This window comes from Dunckerocampus dactyliophorus, chromosome 3, assembly GCF_027744805.1.
Source record: "Dunckerocampus dactyliophorus isolate RoL2022-P2 chromosome 3, RoL_Ddac_1.1, whole genome shotgun sequence".
Lineage (NCBI taxonomy): Eukaryota > Metazoa > Chordata > Actinopteri > Syngnathiformes > Syngnathidae > Dunckerocampus > Dunckerocampus dactyliophorus.
This window is the reverse complement of record NC_072821.1, coordinates 9,664,520-9,682,304: the sequence shown is the minus strand read 5'-3', so window position 1 is coordinate 9,682,304 and position 17,785 is coordinate 9,664,520. Positions and strand designations below refer to the sequence as shown.

The 17,785-nt window shown below is 41.4% G+C and overlaps 1 protein-coding gene across 4 annotated transcripts in view; it reads right to left on the bottom strand.

Annotated features, from left to right (window-relative positions):
• LOC129178114 (CUB and sushi domain-containing protein 1-like) overlaps positions 1-17,260 on the bottom strand; it is a 493,613-nt gene extending 476,353 nt beyond the window's left edge. For all 4 annotated transcript variants that reach the window (XM_054769950.1, XM_054769952.1, XM_054769951.1 and 1 more), the window contains exon 1: positions 16,744-17,260. In XM_054769950.1, coding sequence (XP_054625925.1) covers positions 16,744-16,882 — 139 coding nt within the window. In that variant the 5' untranslated portion in view covers positions 16,883-17,260. The remainder of the gene's footprint in view (positions 1-16,743) is intronic.
• Positions 17,261-17,785: the final 525 nt, after the last annotated feature.

Here is a 17,785-nt window from a genome sequence, read left to right as displayed (position 1 = left end):
TACCCCCTGCAGAGCAGAGAAAGTACTGCACTTAATTATCATTAGAGTCAATGGTTTACATTATTTGGGTGAGGTTTGGCAGGCCAAATGAAAAACTTTGAGATCTACTGGAGCCAAAATAATGTGTTGGTTAAGACAGTTCCTGTGGAGTTGTTTCTAGAATTTTTGCATTCCTTGTGTTTCTTATAGAAGCTGTGACCCCATCTGAAAACAAATCACACCGAGTTTGCTTTTCCCAAACACGAGTTAAGAAAGGCCGAAGCATCTGTTATTTAGCCATCACTTGTCAGACACTAGTAAGCATTGTTTAGGTGTAATGGCCTGTAAAGGACGCCGTAACATCAATGTGTATACAGCTGAGTGTTTAGGTGTGCGTGTGTGTGTGTGTGTGTGTGTGTGTGTGTGTGTGTGTGTGCGAGAGCGAGAGCGATCTGGATGAAAAGACAAAAACAAAATGGGAATTTATGGTTGGTTTGTTTTTTTTTGTCGAGTCATTGTGGACGGTCTCTTACAATGGCATTTTGGTTACAATTAGACCTTGTGTCAAAAAAAGACATTTTGAGAGGCAGCTGCTTTAAAAGGCTTTTACACGCTGTATTTAAAAAAAAATAATTTTATATTGTTGCTCTTTCCATCTTCATCTCTTCCTTAACCTGCTTCTGTTACCTGCCTGCCTGCCTGCCTGTCTGCAGCTCTCCATCAATCTCTCTGCCTCTCCTTTCCGGCTGACAGGGTGATAATGCTCAGGCTTTAGACATCAGCAGGGCATGAAAACCTAGAAAGCTTCCAGTTTGACTGACTTTTACTGATTACTTTTATTCTTTAGGTTTTGTAGTAGTCATTCTCTGTTTCAACGTAGTGCAATTCACTTTGATTCAACTTTGTTTGGTTTTCATTGGAATGGGGTTTTTTTTGGGATTGTTTTATAAATTGGTACAGCGCATGACAACACCATTCAATGACTATGAGGTCTTGAGCACACCTCGCTGTCTTTTTATGTTTTTTCACCGGTCTGTCACAGGTTTGACAGAAACGAGCCCGTCTATAAGCCCAAAAACGTTGGGGACTACTGCTTCAGACGACAAAGTAGTTGAGACTGAATCAACAGTGCCTCTCCTGGTTGCAGCTAAGTACTACGCTCTATTTGGTCTCAATTGCATCAGTACGCCATTAACCAACCCAATCGATCAATTACTCATGAACCACATAATCAACATAACAAATTCTCAACAATTAATTAATCAATTATTACGCTCATCCGTGCCCAAAATTTCAACCCAGGATATTTATTGGAACACACAAGACTCCCCCCCCCGCCCATTTTGATTCTATTTTGTCAGATTTTCAAAGCAAGTGTCTGCAATAAAGCATCCTGTTTAACGACTACAGTGTGCAAAGTACATTTCTTGGCCTGTGGAACCTTAAAGCCCATTCCAGAGCCTTCTTGTAAACACAATTGAAGGAGTTTTCCCACTCGCCTCTCCAAAGTCGGCAAATTCCTCAGTCAGTCACACAGCCAGTCTGTAACACAAGCGATTCAGTCAGCAAGTCAGTCAATCAACTTAACAAGCAGTCCATCATTTAGCCAGTAAATCTGCTGAAAGTCAGCCAGTCAGACAGGCTGCGGGCCTCTTTCCCTTAGGGCTCCAATGCGGAGGCACAGTGTACCACGGGACCTTTTCTGCTAAGGTGCTAAGATGTTAGTTTTCACAAGCTAACATCTATTAACATCCTCCTGCTTTCTTTCCCCTGTCTCTCTTGCGTCCATCCCATAATACTACTCTCTTTGTCTACCACGAGACGTTTTTGTTTTTCTGCCGTGTCCTCACATTGTCGGTGCAAGACTGCTAGCAACCATTACCGATCATTAAAAATGGATAGAATATGAACGAAGCTACTAGAAGAACGATAGCCTGTGGCTTATACATTTATACAGAGACGTACAGTACACACGCTTGCACACGCGCACACACACACACACACACACACACACACACACAATGTGCCCACTAATGCAGGCATGCATTGAAATGGCCACATTACACCTCCAACAACAAACAATTATTTTAAATGAGCACATACGAGGCAGAGTGTGTTGTGTAAAGGTGGAATTAACTCAATTCACCTGATTGACTAGGGGGGAAATTAATAATAAATTAATTAGTTAAATTTTATTTCTAATGGGATGTTGTAATGTGTTTTATTGAGCAGGATAATGTTGCATGTTGCAATGTTCCCATAGCTAACTTGGTTCTCTTTAGGCAGCAAACTAATTTAGACTGAATCAACAGCGCCTCTGCTGGTTGCAGTCAAGTAGTGCACTCCACAGTGCCTCAGTTGCTTTTAATTAACAAACCAATCAATTTGATAAGTTATTGACAAAATTCTAGCTATATATTAATGCATTAAAATGCCCATAGTGTCATGGTTGAGCCCAAATTTTCAATTCAAGCATCCACAATCATTTCACACTATTGACAATCTTGATCATAATTTTAAAATAGTTTTCATTATTTTATAATCATGCTATTTCGTTATGTCATCATAATTTGTTCAATATTGGGTGACTAGATGTCCCCTTTTTTATGCACGTTGACATTATTTTATGTATTGGAAAAACAACAAATGATGTGCGCGCGTGCCTGTGTGTTCTTAGCTTGGATAGGTTCCAGCTTCCTCATGACCCTGAACTCAATATATAATGACATATTAGAAGTAAAAAATTAAAAATTATAAATTATCGCCGTTTTGTCGTTGAATACGGTCTATTATTAGTTTAAAAATATGCATATGGAAGCAGGTTTTACATTTTTTGGACTAAATGAACAATTTTCATGCATAAAAATATATGAAAATATGAACTGAAAATACAAATATAAAGCAAACACAAGACGCATACAAAGAGGCTGTGCATAATACAGAATGTGTTTTTTTCCACCTGTCACTAGGTGTCAGTAATGTTACTGTAATGTGCAGTGAAAACGCCAGAACAACAGGGTTTTATTGCAGGCTTGAATTTTCGCACAACAGGCACAATAAGCCCTAATAAAAACACAGGCTACTGTTGCGGCTATGACCCATGGCAAGCTAAAACTCAACTCCGAACCCTTGACGTCACTTCCTGCCCGCCTGCCACTCAGCACCCCAAGGGAACACATTTATAGTAACACACACAGGCGCGAGTCTTATAATGGGTTATTTACTCTTATTTGACTATATTGAGTAATAAGAGTGTAAAAGTGACTTTAGGTGTGTTATTTCATGTCTGGAGGTCTCTAATAATGTCCAAACTATATTTAGAAGGTCGTAATCAGGTTTTCTATGCTCTAACTACGAAATTATTCCATTTACAAATAAGGAATCCTGATTTCGTTTGAGATCCTGCTCTGTAAAACAGGACGAGATCCACCCTGGTGGCATCGCGCCTCGAGGATGCGTGGATCTCCACTGCAGTGTGCACCTGGAGCTTTACTTTCTCTTACGTTCTCTTACGTTTCCAAATAACAGAAACTGTCCAACGATGCCAGAAAAAGTAGCTACGTTTGTCGCTGATTGCTTTTGAGAAAATTTTATCAGTATGTCGCCAAGAGGGTTTGGAATGTCGGCAGACCTAGCGCGGAGCACGAGGTGGGGCCACACACAGCAGAGCCAGACAGAACTCCGTGTCAAGATACAAGAGAACAGCGCAAATCCAGTCCATATCGATATGAACGATATATTTGGTAGTATCAATATTTTAAAAATATCGATATATCGTCCAGCCCTACTTCAGATATGTTGTCGCCTGTACACAAGCGGTGTGCAGTGTGATGTAAGCAAAGCCTGCAGTGCTGTCGGAGTGTCTGTGTGGCAGATGCATGTCAGACTGGCATGACTATCATTCATCCTCAGTCAAGTGAGGATGATTGATAGGCTGATGCCGATCTTTTTTTTTTTTTTAATGTCATGCGATCGACCCACATTGTGTTTAAGAAATTACAACAGGGAACTTTCCCAATGCTAACGGCGAGTTATTATGTCTTATTATTGCTTATCATGTATACTATATTCGGAAATACAAGTATAGAGGTGACTATAGGGGTGTTATTTCATGTTTACTATGATCTAATAATGTAAAAAAAAACGTTTTTAGAAGGTCGTAAACAGGTTGTGTATGGTCGAACTACAAAAATATTCCATTTATTAATATTGAATCCTACTTCGCAGAAATTCACTTTTCACAGTTGGGTCTGGAACCAATAAAAGGAGGGATGACTGTACATTCTAATGGCATCGTGTTCGAGAGCAACGCAGCCACTTGTTTGTACATGGAAACTGCACACACAAATTTCTCTGTCCACATATTCATGCGTGAAGGCTTTTGTAAGCAGACACCGAACACACACACACACACACACACACACACACACACATAAACAAATTCATACTCAACATTCACTTTCAACTTGTAGCACTGCATTAATATGACGCGCAACTTGTGCAGCAACATCTTGCATGGATGCACTCGGAACAGAAGACGTGCTTAAAGCTCACGCATGGTGTTTACGCACACAAAAGAGCACTCGAGCATCAAACAATCCTATAACTATTCCCTGCCAACACACACAAACACACACACACACACACACACACACACACACACAGATACAATCCTGACCCTGAGCACTTTCCTTTGAAGGCCGAGACAAACACTGACACTGCCTGTCCTTTTAGTGATTCATCTGCTGTCTAAGTTTCACCTTTTCTTACAAAGAACACCAACAACACATTTGGCAGTCTAGTGAAGCAGATAATGTGAAAGACAGCTGCACTAAAATACTGGACAATTCAGGTAAGTGAAGTGCAAGGATATTGAATTTTTAAAAAGTAAACGGTTGAGTCAACTGTGAGGAGGGCTTTGGATGATGGGAGGTGTTTGTCGATGATGGAAGGCCACCGAGATAGAGACATTATAGCTAGAAACAATAGCAATCCTCTGCCAACCTGGAGTGTAATAATTACTGTAGCTGCATGTATTGCAGTCTGAGTGTTTCACAGTCTCGCTTTCTTCCTAAAATCACATTAATGGATGAAAGTAGCTTCTGCTGCTGCTGACTCATTGCTTTGAAATGGAAATAAAACTCATTGCCTCCATATGTGGCGAGGAGACACACACACACACACACACACACACACACGCAAACACACACCGCCTAGGTGTGCTGCAACAGTGTATCACACACGCACGCACGCACACACACAGTATGCCCTTAAACCGTGGGACTAAGTGCGGGAAAAGCTGAAATAACACTAATGTGACATTAACAGACATATTAGCCTGCTTAATGTTAGCCCGCTAGCCAGCCATTACCCGACAGCTTACGTAAAATGCCACACTAACAAAGAGGCGAAGAAAGACGGCTAAAGTAGCAAAAGTGCTTCATTAACAGACACGACAAGCCTCAAGTTAAACTGCACCCGACTCGCATTTAAAGCTGCGGGGATGATACCGCCTCACACGGCGCACACATGCACAATGGATCTTAAGTGTCTTTGGACCAAAATGCAGACTCCCTATCACATCCTAGCAGCTGACCCCCGTACTCTCATTTCTTGATGAGTAACTACCAAATGACTTTTATCTGTGTTATTTTAGCTACGCAGCCCGAGGACATGTTACAGAGGGGGACAGCAACACAGTGATAAGAGTATCTTTTAAAACGTTTGACCTGATTGACAATTATGGCATTCATTTGCAAGCTAATGACAGAATATTACACCTTCATCAGCATGCAATTGATATACTGTACCAATGGTTAGTATGCTGCCATTGCATTTAGGTGAGAATGCACACAAGGAATTGCCACAGTTGTATTAACATTTTACAAAATAAACACACTTCAGCAAATTTACCACGTTCAGATGAAAGTGTGGGAATCAATACCACAGGATACGCACACCACTTGGTAAAAATATATTAAAAAGGCTTCACCACACATCTTAAAATAAAGCCTAAAGCTCTGCCAACTGTCAGCTACAGACATGGAGGCTGTAAGTTTCATCATGTTTTTTTTTTTCAGTGAATAGGAAAAGCTGGCATGATGCGGCTGTTAAAATGTGACTGTAATGTTAGCACCGTAGCTCACATAGCTATGCTAGTGTTGCTAATGTTTGTGTCCTTGTGTCCCACTCCTTAATAGTACACTGTTGTATCTAATACAGTAATCCCTTATCACGGTTCATTGGTTCCAGACCCGACCGTGACAAGTGAATTTCCACGAAGCAGGATTCCATATTTATAAATCAAATACTTTCTTAGTTAGAGCATAGAAAACCTGTTTACAACCTTTTAAATAGAGTTTTTAACATTATTAAAGCCCTCTAGACAGAAAATAACACCCCTATAGTCACCTTTGCACTCGTATTAGCCAATATTGTAAAAATAATAAGAGTAAATAAGCCATCTAAGACATAAGACTGTGCTCATGTGTGCTGCTATAAATGTTCCCTACAGGAGTTGAGTGGCAGGTGGACAGGAAGTGACATCGAGGGTTCAGAGTTGAGCTTCAACTTGGTGCAGGTTACCACCCCAGCAGTAGCCCGTATTTTATTGGGGATTATTGTGCCTGCTGTGAGATTATTCAAACCTGCAATAAAATCCTGTTTTTCCTGCAATCAGGTAACATTACTGACATCTAGTGACCAGTATTGGTGTAACAATACGTGTATCTGTATCGAACCGTGACCCCTGCATCGAACAATACGCAGTTTCATATTTATTTTATCAACTTCTGACGGCGCTCTGTGCTGAAAGCTCAGTGTATCTGTGATCAACTACTCTGGCTTAGGTTGCGTTGTCAAGCACTGAGCTCCACCCCCTACATTCATAACATGCTGAAAATTTTGAAAAATGAAAAAATGTGAAATATTTTGGCAATTTGAATAAAATTAAAAAAGGGCAAGGTAATTTATTTTTTAAATGAAAAAAAAAATCGGACTGTAACACAAACATGTCAAACTGCACCGAACCATGAATTTAGTGTAATCGTTGCGCCCCTAGTGACCAGTGTAGAATACTACATATCAATTCATATCAATTGCGCCTCAATCCCCTGCGCCTCCGTGATTTCAATCAGTGCAATAGAAGTTGAAATCTTAGCTCTGTTTCCGTATTGACTACCTGCTAGTAATAAATGTTATTCATAAATTTGAACTGTGATTTTGTAGCGAGGGACGACTGTATTATTCTCCGTTTGGGTAATATTACTTGATTAAGCCTTTCCTAACGTCCCACGCTACTAAACAAGTAATAAAAGTATGTATGATCTGTGAGGATAGCCGATCAATATCGGTATCCGCCAATGTTCCAGGCTGCGATATCTGAATCGAATCGGAAGTGAAAAAGTTTTATCAGGACGACACTATTATTTAATATATTTCAGAAAAATCGCAATATAGTGAAGCCGCAGAATTTGAACCATGAATTGGCGAGTGACGACTATCTGGCATCTATTATGTTAGACAAGTGCAGACAGTTTATGTAAAAGGTGGATAAAATGCAAAATGACGCCTCTTATGGAGCCGCACACTTGGAGACGGGCGTGGACAGGGACAGCTCATTAGCATTAAAGCTACAGACACACAAAAGGAAGTGTTTTAGCGCTTTATGCATACAAATTAAACAACTGAAACCAAAATATACTTTCTTCTCATAATAATTACTTTGAACGGAAGCTCAAGAAGCAAAGCTATTAATTGTTTAAAAAAACAACGTGATGAAACATACAGTATATATTTTATTGATTTTTTTTTAAATCTGCATTCTATTCTAATTTGTCGTGCTTATGTTTGTTTCATTGGACAAAAAAGTAATTCCAGATGCGGATAAATGTTTACTATTTAGCTGTTCGAATGATACATTGCAGCTTTAGCGGAAGTCTTAACTCTCTGAGTGCCCTTCTAAGTGTTAAGCATTAGTTATTTGTTTTTCTCTGAGCACGCTAATTAATCACTTTAAAACCCAGGCATCAAGTGAAGGTAATGTGTGCTACTTGTTTAAATCTACACTATACAGATGGAGAAGGTAATGGAAGGTGGTAAGGTGACATTTGCACTAAGCTTAAGTGGACTTGACGTATGCAAAACATACTTATATTTTATCCAGTGTCATACTGTACACATATATACAGTATATAAAACTTCATATTACCATTTACACGTAATTCCAAAATAGTATGACAAAAAATATTGCAGCCATCAAAACTGCAGTGGAAATGATGGTGCCTGATCTATTAGAATTGGTAAAATATACCATAGCTGTTGATGTTCTGGAACAATTTGTCAAATTGAATTTGGATATTAGTTTTCATGGATATCTTGTTGCCACACTGAGCAATCTTTCATTATGAACGCCAGTCGAGAGGTTCATTTCATGCTTATTTTTAGAGCTGGCTGAGTAATCCTGTGTTATGAAATAACCCTCAGCTCCCAACACAGTGAGGCGTCTGCACCAAAAGCTACAGAGAAACAGCAACAAACTGTTGTGTCAAAAAAGACAGGAATTAAAAGAGAGGCACAAGCCAATTGCAACAACTTTTTAGGGTCGTCGCCTGTGCTTCCATTTTACAGCTCACCAAAGATACTTTTTGGGCCCATTTTACTGGGATGATGCTTCAGGGGTAGGAATGATAATTGTCACATGACCATGAACAAATCATATGATTTTATGAACTTTGGTGTAAAGACAAATGTTCTTCTGCCAACTAAAATTAATACTTGAAGCAAATTTTGTCAAATGCCCTAGAATCTACATTTTGACGTCAACTCGCAAATGACCACACTATACCCGCTCGGGCAACCTTTTACTCTCCCAGGGAAGTTGGAAAATTGCAGTTTTATTCAAAAATGTCCAAATTACACAACAACTGCTTTCTTCTACAATGTCATATGAAATATGCATGCTCCACAATTCCATTTCTTACCCTTGTCAGGTACACAAGAAAATCAAGTAGCTGTCATGTAGCATTGACTGCAAACATTAAACATTGATGAATTGATCAACAGATGTGAGAGAGGCCCCGTCTGTTGAGCCTTCTTCAGGTCACCTCGGCGGATTTCCCAACAAATCTGAGGTATAAAGTCCGAATGGACAGGGTTATGATGTCATTACTTAATTCCAGGCATTACTAGCAGAGCAGCGCAAGATGGAAAAGTCATTTGTGATTAATCGTGTCTGCTGAGGAATACATTTTCATTTTCTCCTTCACTTTGTCTGCCCCTCTGCCCCAACATCTTCTACTTGTTCTCGGTCTCTTTGTCTTCTCTCACACACACACACACACACACACACACACACACACACACACTCGCCCCTCCTCTACCATCTCTTCCTACATTATAATCTACTGTATGTAGGGCATGGCTCTTTTAAAACTTCTGACAGAGCACTATCTCATTTGAAAGCCAGCATGAAGCAGCAATATGTCTCAGAGAGCCCTTTGCCATCACAAGCTCCATGTCTCACATGCATACTTGAGATGTAGTTACTGTTCACTTGTTTTATATCAGTGGTATTTGGGACGCACCTCTTCATCAGCTAGAGGTTGGGCGAATCCGCATAGCTCCACAAATTATGCTAAACTGACCTTTTAATGATGTTCCACCAGCGATATGTGTCCCTACAGCAGGAGTGTCCATTACGTCAATCGCATGTGTCAACCACGTCATAAACGTCACTTTCTAGAGGTCATTCCAGTTGACAATAAGCTCTCTTCCTGATCTGCTGTTGCTCCTCCACGGCAAAGATTAAGTGGTCAGTAGACGGCACACGGTAAATCCACCTTTCATCTTTACTATTCAGATTACGGATGAACTAACTCAGCGGTACGACGCCTAGATCTATAACAATAGATAACAGTTAAGTTATCTAGAAAAAATGTCAGTTTGATGGTTCCACTTTTTTTGTTTTTACTGTTTTCTACATTTTTGTTTGTGAAACTATTATTTAATGATTAACTGGAAAATGTGCCCATTGCTGAAACCTTTTTCATACGTTGCCTTGACTTCATTTGCATAATAATTTAAATTTCTTGTATATCTATAATGTTTGATAGCAAATGTTAACTGGACATACTACATGAACTATATGTGTAATGAACGCTAAGTAGCTATTTAAGGTTATGTACACAACTATTGAGGAATTATGTGTAGTTATCTTTATTGCCATATTGAATTGAATTGTGAATTATTGAATGATTTCAACTACTATTATTACCTGTAAACTTTGAAATGACTGTGTTACTGTGAAATGCTAATCATTTGTAAATCAGGGTTTCCCCTAGGGTTTTTTTGAAGCTGTAGTTGTGGGCTGCATGGGAGGGCGGCCAGGCGATTCCGGTGCATCCTTATCAAAATAAAGCGCAGCGAAACATTTTTATGATATTGTATCATTTTCAAACTAACTGTGGTCAATATGTGCGTGTGCACTACTATCAGTTACATGTAGCGGAAACCCTGGTATATAGTAGGGGTGTCACAACGTCTTGCCAGATTAAAACGTGACAAGAGTTCTTTTGGGACAAAAGCTGTCTCCGGTAGTAATTCTAATTTGATCAAAGTTACTTGTCAGATCAAAACATGTACATGTTCGGACTTGTCTGCACCCTTAATCACCCTTACCATTAATCACCATAAACATAAACATAATAATAATAATAATAACAATAATAATAATAATAATAATAATACCGTGGCGACTCCACTTCATAACACACCTCATACATATAGGAGATCCGTGTTGACAATATAGCGGCATGGTCGCTATATTTAGCAAGTAGGGGTGGGCATTCAAAGTGAAAGACAGGACGTGTTTCTTGTGTCATCTATTTATTCGGTAATTAATTACAAGTAGTCAACAAAGGTAAGCATCCACAGTGCAGGCGAGCGTGAGTGAAACACCACCTCCATACCACCGTGCAATGCAATTTGAGTCTAAAAGCTGCATAAACTCCTCTAAAATGCAAGCCATCCCCTGACCAGTGCCAGGGCCAAGAAGGCAGAGCTTGGTGACACTCCTCCGTCGCCTGGTGAAACACAAATGGGAATCCAAAGTGTGGAAACAGGGGCCATCTGTTGAACATGGCTCATTGCAGAAATAAAATAAAATAGACAGAACGCTACCTACAATGACGGTGCTGACACAAAATGATAGCATAACATGTAACAGGTACATAAACACACATAAAGCAACTACTACTATGGGGAATAATAAACAACTCCTGTATGTTAACTCTAAACACATAACTTCAGCAACTTTTTACAAACTACCAAATACCACAATGCATGCTGGGAGCCGGCATCACTCCCATTTAGGGCAGTGACAAAACATCTTTATCTCAAACTACCGTGATATTATACCCTATTATGGATTAGCAATACGCTCTTGCTTTGTATAGTTTTTTTTATTATTAAAATATAGCCGCTATAGACTTCTAGCTCCGTCCCTTCTCAGTGAGCCGAGGCACATGTCATCTAGCAGGAGCTCTTTGCCAGAACGGAGGAAAATTGGGCGGAAACCACTGAAGAAGAATAAATGAAAGAAGAAGAAGCAAAACTAAATCCATCCACCCATTTTCTATGCCGCTTATCCTCACTAGGATCGTGGGGGTATGCTGGAGCCTTTCCCAGCTGACTTCGGGCGAGAGGCAGGGTACACCCTGGACTGGTCGCCAGGCAATCTTAGGGCAACTGCCGTACTACACTAAATATATATTTTTGTTATGCTTCTACTTTATAGAGTTGATCTACTTGAGAGACATGAGATGTTGTGATTCCTGAATGAGTTCGAAACAGTGTCACGAGTGACACCTAAACTAAAATCCTCTTTACACTTATGTTGCACTAAAACAGTCTCATTCTTTTTGCAGCGTTGCTGCTTGTATTCTGGTTAAAATATGCTGTAAAAATTCTATTCTCATTAGGGTCACGGGTAAGCTGGAGCGTATCCCAGCTGAAGGCAGCAAACTACAAAATGATTAATTTTTTTGTGTCACCCCATCACCGTATCAAGATATTATCGTTATCGTGAGCCATGTATTGCAAATCGTATCATATCGTGAGATACCCTGAGATTCTCAGCCCGACTCCCAATACTTGATGCGCCCAACCCTCACCCAGACTCTACCTGCAGTGGCCCCCGGTGAAATTGAGTTTGAGACCCCTGCCGTAGAGCAACTCCAACCACAATCTTTCCCTAAAACAGTAATACTTTTATGCATTCTTAATTTGTTCCTCAATGTAACCTACACTTATTTGGGGGTGTAGTTCTGTTCGAGTCACGTCTTCTCATCCACGCGACCAGAGTGTTTGCCATGTGTGACATTAGTATGCCAGTGTGAGCTCCACACAAGGGACGGACAACGTGCAGTGTCTTGTTGTTTGGCATTGACTCAATGTCGGCTAATTGTCGCTCAGTGTGTGCGCGTTAATGTGTGTGTGTGTGTGTGTGTTGAAATTGTTGGTTTAAATGACCTCATGTGCATAGGGGGAAGATACTATATGAATCTTCCATTTGTTTTGACTTCTTATCCCAGTCAGGGTCACGGGTGAGCTGGAGCCTATCCCAGCTGACGCAACATCCATTCACACTCACATTTACACCTATGGACAATTTATTCAAGATTCAAGATTCAAGAGTTTTATTGTCATATGCACAGTCGAACAGGTAGTTCTGCTATGCAATGAAGTTCTTGTTCTGTTCATTCTCCCAGCAGAAAGAAAAAAAGAAAAACACAAGACAATGAATAAGAACAGAAGAAACAGTAATAACAATAAATTAAGCAACAACAACAGAAGAGACATTAGCTTTTCCAAAATGGGGACTTGGAAGAGCCTTCAAAGCACCTTTCATCTTGCTGTAGACTTGGTACAGGATGCTATTTGCCCTCATGGGAAAGCCTACATGCTGGTAACATTCGGGGAGAACAGTCCCGAGGCTCTGTGTCCACAAGACGCCGAGGTCCGATCTCCCCAGCAGGTGGCAAATGTCCCCAACCGGACCGCCGAGTCCGGTAAATCCTCCGTCCAGCCAGGCCTCCGCGAACACACAGCATTCTCCGATCTCACGTAGCTGCAACCCTTGCTCTCAGCTCATCCATCCTGTCTTCGAGAGAGCGGACGCTGGCCAGCAACAGCCTCAGCAGCGGTGGCCCAGTCGCTACAGCCTTTAGCCTAGCACGCAGGCCGCCCCTCCTGCCTCGTCTCCACCCCGGACGCTCCTGGGCATTTAGCTCACCAGGCCCGCAGGCTGCTGCGTCCTCCCGACACAGAAGAAAGCCAGTCCGAGAGGCTGAACGAAAGCTCGTGGTGAACCCCGCCGATGTTCAAAAGTTGTCTCTATACTGCAATGCAACGCAGCACGTTGAATGTCCAACATGAACAACAAAATAGCAAAAAAATAGAAAAAAACGGGAGAGTGAAACAGAGACGTCTTGCTGTCTCCAATTTAGAGTCTCCAATTAACCTAAGTGCATGTTTTTGGACAGTGGGAGAAAGCTTGAGTACATGCGCCAAACCCACGCAAGCATGACATGACATACCAACTTAACTTTAGTGATGGGTTGCAGTACATGAGAAAGTGGAAAGGGAGTAAAAATTAGGGCTGTTAAAAATAACAGGTTAACGACAGTAACTCATTTATTTCATTAAGTTAACATTTTTTATCGTAATGAACACGTGCATTATGGCAAGCCACACCTCCATCATATGACAGTCGACAGAGACAAGTATAGCGTCCTCACAGGTGTACACAGGGTCTGACACATTTTTTTGTATTTGTCCCTACCTCAACACATCAACCGCAGTGCTCAGTTCCAACATCATACATCATCGGCTACCACACTACGGTGAGGTGCATTTATGGACACGCCAAACTCCAAACATCAACACAACAAAATCAACTCATAGAAGACAACTGGACGTCAACTGGACAACTACTAAAGTCCACTGAAGCAATCATCTGTTCCATCCATCCATTTTCTATGCCCACATTCCTACCTATGGACAATTAATAGTCAGCAATTAACATGCATAGAATGTGGGAAGAAACCAGAGTACCCGGAGAAAACCCACGCACGGGGAGAACATGCGAACTCCACACAGGGATGCCCAATCGGAGATTCGAACCCAGGTCTTCCCGATCTCCTGTGTGGCCAACATGCTAACCACAAAGCCACCGTGCGGCCACAATCCTCTATTCTCCGCATAAAAAGAGCAATGGCTAATATGTCAGGGGCGGATCTAGCTTTTTTGAAAAGGGGGGTCTGCGGGCCCTCCCCCAGAAAATTTAAGTTCATTTGGAGCCATTAATAAACCCTACTGTACAGTATGATAAATATACATAATCCTATCCTGTCATTGATCTTTCTGTTCATAAAATCCAAAAATGGGTATATCTCAGACAAAGGTACAAATTAATAATGATTAAATAGCTCATTACTCTTATGATATATTTTAATCATTTGACAGCCCTAGTAAAAATAAATAAAAGTATACCGCACAACACACCGGCAACAGAACCAATGTTGTAATAGTGGTAAGGAGCAATGACTTCACTGACGAGTTCATGAGCTCAACAGTTTGGCAAATGTAACAAGCATGCATTGCACACTATCAGCTGAGTCGTGCAACCAACATTTTAAAGCACATGCAGAGATAGATTAAATATGCTGGCTGCTGACCAATTCAAATGTAGCTACTGCCATCCCGTGGAGTTAAAAGTACATCAGGAGGTTGCTCATAGCCACAGCTGTTAATGTCAATGTTTTTGGCCCGGCGTGAAGTCAAAGCCCCAGTTTTTGTTTGCTTTTGTAGTACATGCATAGGGACACTATATTAACTGAATAGAGGCATTAATTGGAGCATTTATGCTATTAGGAATACAGAGACAGATACATGTACAGATTAGATATGCAAATCCCCATCACACATTTGGCTTGTTTTTCCAACCAATGAAATTAATTGGCGGCATGATACTATTATAATCATTATTGCACTGATACATTATAATATATTAATAAAATATATTGATAATTGCAAGCTCCTGCAGGTTTTCCCCCCCCACATGTTTTAATGTCACCAGGACTGTTTTCCACGGCTAAAGTTTCTTGACTTTTCATAACATTTTAAGTGACATTTCCAGACAATCAATAATTAGTTGTGTCTTGGAATTTAAAGTGCATCATCATCCACATTTAAAAGGCTGCCCACCATCTGGGGTTTGAGGACGTACAAAATTAATTATTGCCATCACCACGTCTGTCTTTCCAGATGCCCGTTTCCCCTTTAATTTATTTTAACTCCATCTCTGTGTGTGTAACTTAAATAACAAAGAGTAGCTGCACAGCTAGATTGAAACATTTCATTGGTTATGCTGGAAGCAATTTTCTGACAGGCTTATCATGAGGCTTTTCAATGGCAAAAATGTAGACGGAATAGCTGATAAGCAGCGAGGGAGACACAATGTGCAGAAAAACATGCATGCACAGATGAATCACGGATGAATGGATGACAGAAGTTAGTTAATTCCAAAACAGCTTAAATGCACCATCAAAATGCCCAACTCTCACATCCAGTCAATTCTCTCTGAACCGTGGACATGTAGCACGCCCTGCAGGTTTTCACCCTTGAGGGCCACCATAATTGTCTTAAAGACAAGTCAGGATATGTAACAAGTCGCATCACTCCATTCATTTGCATGCACATGCAAATGAAAACCAAATCAGCTTGACAGGACAGTGACTACTAAACGGGTAGGATGCTTGTTGCAACTGAAATTCTGTTCCCTCTAAACTTGTACTGATATTTTTTTTGTTTTCGTTAAGCCCTTTGAACATTTGCACCTTCCAAATTTTGCAGCCACCTCTCATATATCCATAATTAGTCTAATTAAAGCTATTTTACTTCTTAATTTTGCAGGTGTAAGTGTGTCAGGAAGAATAAACGTGGCACAACCTACAACATAAAGTCAATGCACCAAAAGGAGCAGCTTATTCTGACAAGTTGGTGCCTGTGTGTGTGTGTGTGTGTGTGTGTGTGTGTGTGTGTGTGTGTGTGTGTTTGTGAGCGAGAGAGTGAGACCAAGAGCGAGAGAAGAAAAGTGAGTCAGGGGGGTAACAGTGACAGGCAAGAGGACAGGAGTGGAAGGGCTACAGAAGCACAACACAGAGAAGCCATTGACAAACAACTCAGCTTGCTGCACCAAAAACGGAAAACGTTAACACTTTCCTCCCTCTGAGCTGCATGCATCCATGTTGGTCACCAACTTCCCACCAGCAACACAATCACCAGCAGCAGCGGCAGCGGCAGCACTGCAGGTCTGCTGACACAAGGTGCACTCACAGAAGCATCTTCACAGCAACCGAGGCAAACTCATTTAAGCTTGAGTACGTGATTTTTTTTTTTTTCCACCCTAAATGTTTTAATTAGACAGATGTCCTCTTTGTGCAGATTTGTGGTGACAGCACACACACTGAAGACTGAAGTCATTCATGATTTATTTTGAACTACTTTGGTAGATTTGAGGAGAATGCGGTCCTTAAAAAATGTGTCCCAATGCGATGATGGCTGCAAGTTGGGCACTGCGCACACACGCACATGCACGCTATGGTTCCTTTTGGTTAAAAACTCGCTGTGCACTCACTTGCGCACGCACCTCAAGTTAGGCACGATCTCGCTGCTGCTTACGCGCACACGGACTTCTAAACTCACCCCTAGAGGAGGAGAAATCCCCGACGAGGAGCCCCGTCAGGAGGAGAAGCCAGAGGTCCCGTCTTAGTCTGGCCATTTTCCTCACGGTCAGCCTCCTCCTCTTCATCATCATCATCATCGACCTCCCCAAATCCATCATGTTGCTGTTAAATAAATCCAAGCTGGCTTCAAGCCTTCCCCCCACCTTGCCGCTCTGCTTGACTGAAGGGAGCGGAGGGGGGTATGAGATGACGGCCGCCCCCCCTCCTCCTTTTCTTCTTTCGTTGTTATATCTTTTCAATAAATAAAACAAAACACTAAACCAAAAAAAAATGACGCCACCCGACGATCAATCGCGGATATTCCAGGCGCACATGTCTATGATGGAGGAGCGGTGTCGGACTGCCGGCGTGAGATGCAGCGCGCCACTGGTGAGAGATGTCATAGCAGAGGAGGAGGAGGAGGAAGGATGGAGCGACTCAGTGAAGGTAAGGAGAGGAGAGAGATGATGCTCGCTAGGTCCTCACAGCACACTGAGCAGCGACGACTGAGAGGCAGGAGAGAGAGAGAGAGAGAGAGAGAGAGAGAGAGAGAGAGAGAGAGAGAGAGAGAGAGAGAGAGAGAGAAAAGGGGAGAGGGAGGAAAAGGGAAAGAGGCAGGGGAGAGAGAGAGACCTTTAACAGACTTTATTGGTCCCAGTTTTTGATGACTGTAAGACTTACATAGTCATGCCAATGCACACATTAAGGTGAAAAGCTGGAAACTTCCTCAATCTCCCTGATAGAAGCTATTTCACCTGCTCGTACCAAGCCTACAAGGATATAACACTATAGGCACCTTCACACTTGTGATACATTAGGAACAAAAGTGGGACATTTCTTGGTGTGCTTTTGAAAGGTTTCTCTTAAAAGAACACCAAGCAGTAAAGCAGAAAATGCAGTAACATACATGCCCGGTCAGTGGACAGCGATGTCATTTTGTAAGGGTGCCTTCATACTTGTGGTTGAGTACTCTGGTCCAGACCAAAAATGGAAAAAAAGATACTTGGTAGAAGGGGTACAGG